This window comes from Lonchura striata, chromosome 1 (assembly GCF_050655825.1).
Source record: "Lonchura striata isolate lonStrDom1 chromosome 1, ASM5065582v1, whole genome shotgun sequence".
Lineage (NCBI taxonomy): Eukaryota > Metazoa > Chordata > Aves > Passeriformes > Estrildidae > Lonchura > Lonchura striata.
Genome location: NC_140703.1, coordinates 5527750 through 5536574, shown reverse-complemented (window position 1 = coordinate 5536574; position 8825 = coordinate 5527750). Strand labels below are relative to the sequence as shown.

Below are 8825 nucleotides of genomic sequence, written 5' to 3'. Positions count from 1 at the left end.
CGCGCGCGCGACCCCTCAGCGCGACGCGCGCGCGCCCCCTCAGCGCGACGCGCGCGCGCCCCGCCCCGCCGTCGGTGCAGCGCCCCCTGCCGGAGCCCGCCAGCCGCTTCCCTGCATATCCCGCAGCCGACGCCGGTTTCCCGGCATGTCCCGGGAAAGCCGCGCCGCGGCGCCTTCTGGGGGTTGTAGTCCGCCGCGGCGGAAAAGCGCGCCGCGGGGCGCGGTGGGGACTATATCTCCCGATATGCCTTGCGCGCACCTCCATCAAGCTCCGGCAGCCGCCATCTTGGTCTACCGGCTTCAGCGACGGGGGGGGGTAAGGTGCGGGCGGCGCAGCGGGAGGAGCGAGGGGATCATGCTGGCGTCTCTGGCGTTCTGCCCGCTGCCACAGGGGCTGGCGCGGCTCCTCCGAGCGCCGCCACGGTGGTCGCCGTCACGTGCGACCCACGGGACTGCGGCGGCGGCCGTGGCTGAGGGGGCCGGGGCCGCCCGGCCGCGGCTGCTCCTGGTGTCGGCCGCCGGGGGGCGCGGTGGGCTCGCGCCGGCGCCGCGCGCGAGGCTGTCATGGCGGCCCGCCGCCGGCAGGGAGCGCCCGAGGGGCCCGGGCGGGGAGGCCCTGGCGGCGGGGCCGCTCCCCGGGGACCCCGCTCCAGCGATGGGGCCGGCCCCGGGGGGCTCTCCCCTGGTTAACGGGCCAGGCCTAACGGGCACCTCCACAGCCGACAGGCCAGGCATGCCTGCTCCACGCCTGGCCCCACTGCAGCCCCCCCGGCCGCTTGCCACCGGCCTGGCCAGCACTGGCTGCCTTGTGCCAGCGACATCGTCCAGCCTTATGGCATCCCTCAGAGAGCCGACGGCACGGCCCTCAGGTGTAGAGCAGCGCTGCTGTCATGCGGGAGACCCCGGCAGGCGTCAGAGTGGAGCTGGGAGCTGCTCCCCGGGAGCAGGGCTGCCTGCCCTCATCGCTGCGCTGGCTTACTGCTACCTGCGGGACCGCCTGTCCAAGGGTGACTATCGCTGCTGGGGCCGGCCCCAGGGCGGGAGGCGTGGGATGCAGGACAGACAGTCTTGTGCCCTTTGGGAGGGGATGGATGTGGGGTCCCTCCTTGGGGATGGAACGTGCCTGCTGGCTGTAACCTGGGAAGCTGTCCAGGGAAGGAGTTGTCCTTAACGCTTTAGTGCATAAAGCGCTTCAGGAGAGCTAGAGAGAGACTTTGGACATGGGTCTGCAGAAACAGGGTAAGAGGCAATGGTTTCCCACTGAGTGGCTTCTTCTAACCCTGAGGGCAGGCTTACATGGAATACTGGGAAGAAATTCTCGCCTGGTAGGTTTGGTGACGGCCCAACACAGGCTCCCCAGAGAAACTGTGGCTGCCCTGTGCCTTGGAAGTGTTCATGGACGAGGCTGGGAGCAATGTGGTCTGGTAGAAAGAGTCCCTTCTCATGGCAGAGAGGTGGAATGAGATAAGCTTTTAGGTCCCTCCCAACCCAACCCGTTGCTTATCCCATCTCCCAGAGCTGGGTACTGCTCTTCCCTTCTGTAGCCAGGGGGTGTCATTCTGACTCTGTGGTAGGAACACTTCTGTGGTGTCTAGAAACCTCTAGCTGAGGCTGACACCTTGGGGTGACAGTGTCCACTGCCTTGGGATGCCTGCTGCATCCTGCAGCACCCAGGGTGTGTGATGGGGACTGGAGTCAGCCACCAAGACATGGAGCAGATTTTAGGTAACCTGTTCACAGGAATAGGCTCTTGATCACTGGGGTGGGTAGTGAGAGCTGTTGAGCAGGAGCAGCCCCTGCACATTCCAGGTTAGGATGTCCATGTGTGTTCTCCATGCTAACTCTCTCCTCCTTTCTGCATTTCAGAGGATGCTCTTCTGGAAGCTGCAAGGATTAACAACGTTTCAGAAGTCAACAGGTGAGCAGGCTTCTGAGACGTGAGAGCAGTGTGCCAAGGGCTGGGAGGGCAGGAAAACCCTGTCAGCACATGGGGAAGGAAGGGGCTGGCTGCTCCCAGCCCCCATGTGGTGCTCCCCTCACCCTCTCAGATCCAGAGTGGGTGGGGAGGGATGAGGAGCACCCTTAGTTGAGCAGAAGGTGGATCACAGATCCTTGTGCTGAGAGAGGACAGTGTGAGGCCATACCATGCAGATGTGAATCTGTGAGCAGCCCACCGCAGAGGCTCATCTCTTGGGGTCTGTCTCTGAACAAACAGCCCTTGTGGGTTCCTCAGCCTGAGCCAGGAGTTCTCCAGGGGCCTTTGGCCCCCAAGGAGCAGAGGACAGAGCTCCACCCAGCCAAGGAAGTCAGGGAAGTGAGTGGTTGCATGACCAAAGATATAGCTGTTAGGGAGTGGAGCATCTCAGAGCTCCTGTCCCATGGCAGCAGGCTTTTTGTCACAGTTGGCTGTGCCCACCTCGTTGGGGTGGTGCCATGGCACCTTTAAGGTGTACCTGGCAGCATTACATTCCCTAAGGTGGTAACAAAGGGCCAGTTTCTCAGGCTCAGCATGTGACTACTCCCCAGGAGACATGTTCTTCTGCAGCCAAACCTCCAGAGAGGGACTCAGAGGTTCCCAGGATGGTTTGTGAGCAGCGGTGCCATGTAACTGACCAATTGCTCCACCCAGTGCTGGGGACAAGCTCTGGGACTGAAAGCAAGTCTCCCATAAAGTGGGAAGAGAAGTATGAGAACCTTGGAGCTGCTTCTTGAACAGATCCTGGCACACCTACCTGGTCTGTCTCATAATGCCAGAGGTCTCCCAGGTCAAGTGCTGCGCCCCAGTCAGTATAGAATTCAGACATTTTGGCAGCCTGGCACCTTGTGTAGAATGGGAAGAGACATTGCTGCTCTCCTGTGTACACCACACATGTGTTTCTGCCTCTGGCTGAGATGCCCCACCCAGCACAGGCACCTGGGGAGGTAGGAACTGCCACCTCTGTGTAGAAGCAAAGGGAAGAGAAGGATGGATGAAGAAGAGCAGAGGGAGGGGAGAGCCCTGTTGGCCTGCAGCCAGGGGATGTTCCAGTTTCCAGGATCTTGGATGAAGCACCTGGCTCTGCTGCACCCCAGGGCTGAGATCTGGCCTAGATCAAGGGCCAAAGAGGATATTGGTGTGCAGCTAATTGGCACATGTGTTCTGCTGCTTGTAATTGCAGGAAGCTGCTGTTTAGGGATGTCTGAGTGATTTGTGAGCCTGGTCATGCAGATCAGCAAGAGGGATGCTCTGTGTTCCAGCTAGTCAGGATAGGGCTGGTGGCTGTGCACCATCCTGCTGGGCTGCACGTCTGCAGCTTCTCCCTTTGTTTCCATGCTCTGTTAGCTCTGTCACAGAATCATTTGGTTTGGAAAAGCCCTCTGAGATCATTGAGTCCAACCATTCCCCCAGCACTGCCAAACTCACCACTAAACTGTGTCTCCAAGTGCCACATCTACATGTCTGTTAAATCCTTCCAGGGACAGTGGCTCCACCACTGCCCTGAGCAGCCTGCACCAGGGCTTGATGACACCCACACAATTTGAGGCTGTTTCCTCTCATAAAGTCATCTTTTACCTGTGAGAATAGCCTGACCCCCACCTGGCTACACCCTCCTTTCAGAGAGAGTTGTACAGAATGAGAAGGTTCGCCCAAGCCTCTTTTTCTCCAGGCTGTCCCCCAGCTCCCTGAGCCACTCCTCATCAGCCCCTTTGGTCCAGACCCTTCAGCAGCTTCACTGTCCTTCTCTGGACCTACTCTAGCACCTCAAAAGTCTTTCTGGTCATGAGGAGCCTAGCACTGCACACAGGATTTGAAGTACCTAATCCATGTCCAGTGCAAGGGAACAAGGATCTGCCTTAGGCTTGCTGGCCACACTGTAGCTGGTATGATTCAGGGTACCATTTGCATTTTTGCCCACTTGAGCAGACCTGGCTTATGTTCAGCTGCTGTCAGTCAGCACCCCCAGGGCCTTTCCTGCTGTGCACTTTTCAGCTACTCTGCTCTCAGCTTAGATATCTGCACAGGGTTGTGGTGACCCAGGTGCAGGACCCAGCACTTGACCTTATTGAACCTCATACAGTGGCTTCAACCCATCAAGCCAGCCTGTCCAGATCCCTCTGCAAAGACTCTCCAGGGCCTTCCTTCCCATCTTGTTCCCTGTGGGGCTGGCATCCCTCTCACTGTTTGAAACTTTGTGCCTAACTCTGCTTGGCACATGTTTTTTGCTTGTGCAAAAAGCTTAAATCGTGAAAACTACTGACTCGCCCTGTTGCAGGCAGTTTCAGCCTCAAACATGATGAAGAGACTGGGGCATCCCTCTTACAAGGAAAGGCTGAGGGAGATGGGGCTGTTCAGCCTCAAGAATTGACTACTCGAGGGGGGAACACATCTTTGTCTGTCAGTGCCTGCAGGGAGGTTGTCAGGTTCTGCTCAATAGGTCCCAGCAATGGGACAAGAGGCATCAGGAAAAACTGGTGCACAGGAAGTTCTGTCTCAATATGAGAAAGAACTTTGTACTGTGAGTGTGACAGACCACTGGAATCTTCTTCCTCGGGGATATTCAAACCAGCTTGGACACAATCCTTTGCAGCCTGCTCTGGGTGAATCTGCTTAAGGAGAAGGTAGGACAAGGTGATCTCCAGAAGTTGCTTCCCACCTCAACCACTCTGATTCCATGAATCTCTTTACAACAAGCTTCCACAGCCTGAGATTACCAGACCTACTGCAGAGCTGACAGAGGAGACACAGACAGTCTTGCCTTCAATGCTCTCTCCACCTGCAAGGGGTAAAGTCCAAATTGAGCTTTGATGGGGCGGGAGTGTGACAATCCAACTGGGCAACCATCCATGGAACATTACCTGTCCTCCTGCCACACTGCTGTCCCCTGCCTGCACTGTCCCCTGGGGTGTCAGGAGAGGGGAGGCTGTGCTGCTATTTCTTGTACAGCTTCCATCTTGTTTGAAGTGGGGTGCTGACCTTTCCCAAGTGCCTTCAGCTGAGAGCTGGTCATGGCCCTCTGCACGTGAAAACACCAGAATACAGTTACCAGGAAATAAAATCTTAGTCTAAAGTTTAGAAAATGGCTGTGTGAGAGAGAGTGGGAGGTACCAAGAAGATAATGAGACCCCACCTAAGGTACTGATTCTACCTCTGGGGCCCTCATCATGTGGAGTGAGCCCAGAGGAAGCCATGGAGGTGCTCCAAGGATTGGAGCCCCTCTGTTCTGGAGACAGGCAGGGAGAGCTGGGGTGTTCACCTGAATAAGAGAAGGCTCCTGAGAGACCTTGAAGCCCTGCCAGTGCCTAAAGGGGCTCCATGACAGCTGAAGAGGGACTCCAAGGGCATGGAGTGACAGGGCAAGGGGGGATGGCTTCAAACTGATGGAGGGCAAAGTTAGATGAGATATGGGGAAAAAATTCTTCCCCATGAGGTTTGGGAGTCCCTGGCACAGGCTGGCCAGAGAAACTGGCTGCCCCATCCCTGGAAGTGATCAAGGCCAGGTTGGACGGGTCTTGGAGCAACCAGGTCAAGTGGAAGGTGTCCCTTCCCATGGCAGAGGAGGTTAGAACTAGTGGAACTTTAAGGTTTCTCCCAGCCCTTCAATGATTCTGTGATTATTCCAAGCAGTGATTTTTAACTCTGAAAAGGAACAGGCCTTTCAGGCATAGCAGACAGACTTCACTGGAATACATGTTTGTATTGCTGCGGGAAGAATGCATATCCACAGGCTGAATCCAGCTCCTCTGCTGTAGGCTTTCCTCTGCCATCTCTGGCTCCTCTGAGCTTCCAGCCAAGATTTCTCATCTCTGACCACTTTTTGAATGCAGGGAACCAGGCTGAATTCTTCACTGAGCTGAAAGAATGTGCTAACTTCTGAGAGTATCCCCTTTGGAGCATGTGACAAACTAGCTCTTCCCTCCAAGCCCTTCATGCTGTTAGCCAGCACAAAATGTAATACCCAATTGATGTAGATAGTTTAATTTCCTTCAGCCTCAGTTGTTCTGTGCATCTGAAGGGAAAGCAAGAAGCAAAGGCATAAAAAATGCCCACTTCATTCCCACTTGTGTTGATATTCAGTATTAATATTGATTCTTTGTGTTCCAACTTTGTTTCTTAGTAAGCCACCCCAAAAGCACAGGCCTTCAGCAGTTTTCTCACCAGATAACCATGATGGAGCAGTGTTTTCCTCAGCCCTGTGCAGCTGTGACTCATGGAGACACAGAGCATGTGTCAGATGGCTGTTATCATCCTCATTCCTAACAGCAGGCTGCTACTCAAATCTGTGTGGTAATGAGATCTGGAGCTGACCAGGTGCTCTCCTGCTCTCACAGGGATCCAGACAGATGTGGCAGTAGGGCAGGAGGCTCCATGTCAGTTGCTTCAGCTGAGTCTGCTCTCTCCAAGCTGATTTTGAAGTGGAGGAGATGCAGAAACAGCTAAGTCAGGCTTGATTGCCCCAAACGGTGATCTCTCAATTTTCAAGCAGCACCATTCATCTTGATTCTGATTCACACAGTTCTGCCTCCTCCAGATTGTATTTGTCTCTTCTCTATGGTTTGTAAGCAGCACAGCTCACTGAGCAAAATTTCCCCCATCCCTGTCCCTGGAAGTGTTCAAGTCCAGGTTGGACAGGGCTTGGAGCAGCTGGTCTAGTGGAAGGTGTTCCTGCCCATTGGAGGGAGTAGGAACAAGATGAGCTTTAAGGTCTCTCCTGGCTCTAACTCTTTCAATTCTTTCCAGTTTGTGGGGTGGACTGGGGGTACAGTCCCCCAGTCTTTTGTTTGCTTCCTGGCTCAAGTATTCATTACAAGAATTCAGAACTGCATTTGAATTCAGAGACTGGGTAAAAAATCCCTCTGCAGTGTGTCAGGCTTTGCTTACCTGGAACATCAGATCACTGTGTGGAGGAGATGGGCTTTTATGGGAGCCAATATCCCATGTTGTACCTGTTGAAGAATCTTCTCTCACAGAATAGTTGTGAGTGTCATGACTGAGGCTCAAGGGATGTCTGAATGCTTTGTAGGGTGGGCAGAAGAGTCATATCATTGGCTTCTGGCTGCCTTATCTGAGTCCTGAACAGCTGTGACACATCTTCAGCAGTAATAGTGAGAGCAGGTTGGAGACAGGATTGGGAGATGATTTATAATTATATTTATTTCCATTGCTTCATGTTTATATGATGTTGAGTCTGCATTTGTCTGTGTGTATCTGAGTTACAAACACCTAGGGTTTTTAGGATAAAAAGATGTTTATCATGTAGATGTTCCCTTTAATATTTTCTCCTAAATGACCAAACTTTCCAGGACTGTGTTTCAGTGAAAGTTTTGTTACTGGTTATTGAGTTTGAATTGACCTGTGGCTGTGGGAATTCAGAGCAGATACAATAGCCCAGATTTCTTCATGTTGGCAATGAAGTATTGGGGGAGACTTATGTGTGCTGTGCTTTCCTGTTCTAGATAGCTGGAAACTGCCCTTTTTGATCTGCTTCTTGGTGTATTTCGGCCTCCAAGGATTGTTTGGGTTTGCACACTGAGTCACGGAGCAGTGTCTCTGCAGTCCGCACCAAGCCAACCAAGGGCGACAGGAAATCTCATGCTTTTTTCCAAAACAGCTTTAAAGCCCATAAATCCCTGATCCCTCTATCTGGAAGCAGACACCAACACACCTGGGTGCGTGGAAGCTTCTGTATGTCTGGAATATGCCTGGGAACCATCACAGGGTTAATTCGAGTTAGTTTATGTTTGTCAGCAGGGCTGAGTGCAGGAAAGCCTCCTGAGCAGCTCTGGGTTTGGAGGAGAAGCTGTCCATCAGCATGGACGTGGCCTGTACAACCAGGGGAGCAATTATTCCACTTTCCTCACAGCTCAGGAGTAAAGGGACACCTTGGAAGGTGTCAGGTAGCAGGTCAAAAACATGTTGAGTGCTTGCTTATGCAGCTTATAAATTGTGAATGTTGGTGGATGTGAGGGAGTCTGAAACTTGAGTTCAGACCTGCACAGAATCAGTCGAGCAGGTAACGCATGGCACCTCCAGTAGAAATGGATTGTCAGAAGTTAGTGTATTATGCTCAAATTCCTCTGCAAATAATGATGACTCATTTCCCACTTACACTGCTGGCCTCTGCCAGAGCGGGCTGCCAGGCTGGTAGGGTATTTTTCTGGCACACAGCTCGACTGTTGCATTGGGGTGACTGAATTTGGGCTACTTCATGTAAGGTTTCACATTCTCTTCCAAACCTAGTGATGCCAACTGTCAAATCACAGAAGGATTTGGGTTGGAAGAGACTTTGAAGCTCATCCAGTTCCACTCCCCTGCCCTGGACAGGGACATCCTCCACTAATGCAAGTGGCTCCAAGCCCTGTCCAACCTGGTTTTGAACACTTGCAAGCATGGGGCTGCTACAGCTACTCACATGTCTGTATTAGCCTTTTCATGCTTGGGTTGTACCTTTTTGACTTTTCCCACTCCATGTTCTTCACCCATGGTGGTTTTGCCCACCCTCTGTGCCCCCAGACTTGCTCTCCTCTTGGAGTTTGCTTTACCTCCTGAAACTTGTATTTATAAGAGCTTCCCTTTGATTTTGAAAATTTATTTCCAGGAGTTTTTCCTTGGCCACTGGCCTCTCATCATAGCCTGTTTGTGCTGTCAGGGCTAGGGTTACCAGGATTCTTCCAGGATCCTCCATGTGCTGGGAGCAGCTTTCCTGCCTTGAGAGCTGCTGAGAAATGCTGTTCTCCCTTCCCTTCCCTTCCCTTCCCTTCCCTTCCCTTCCCTTCCCTTCCCCCTCCCTTTCCCCAAAATGTGCTGGTCTATATGTTTTCATGGAGCATCACGGTGTGTTACTGGC

General features: G+C 53.4%; 1 protein-coding gene across 7 annotated transcripts in view; it reads left to right on the top strand.

Moving 5' to 3' along the window:
* The first annotated feature begins 322 nt into the window (after nucleotides 1–322).
* CLPB (ClpB family mitochondrial disaggregase) overlaps nucleotides 323–8825 on the top strand; it is a 71315-nt gene continuing 62812 nt past the window's right edge. For all 7 annotated transcript variants that reach the window (XM_085584782.1, XM_085584732.1, XM_085584545.1 and 4 more), the window contains exons 1-2: nucleotides 323–1007; nucleotides 1867–1918. In XM_085584782.1, the coding sequence (XP_085440908.1) occupies nucleotides 356–1007; nucleotides 1867–1918 (704 nt within the window). In that variant the 5' untranslated portion in view covers nucleotides 323–355. The remainder of the gene's footprint in view (nucleotides 1008–1866; nucleotides 1919–8825) is intronic.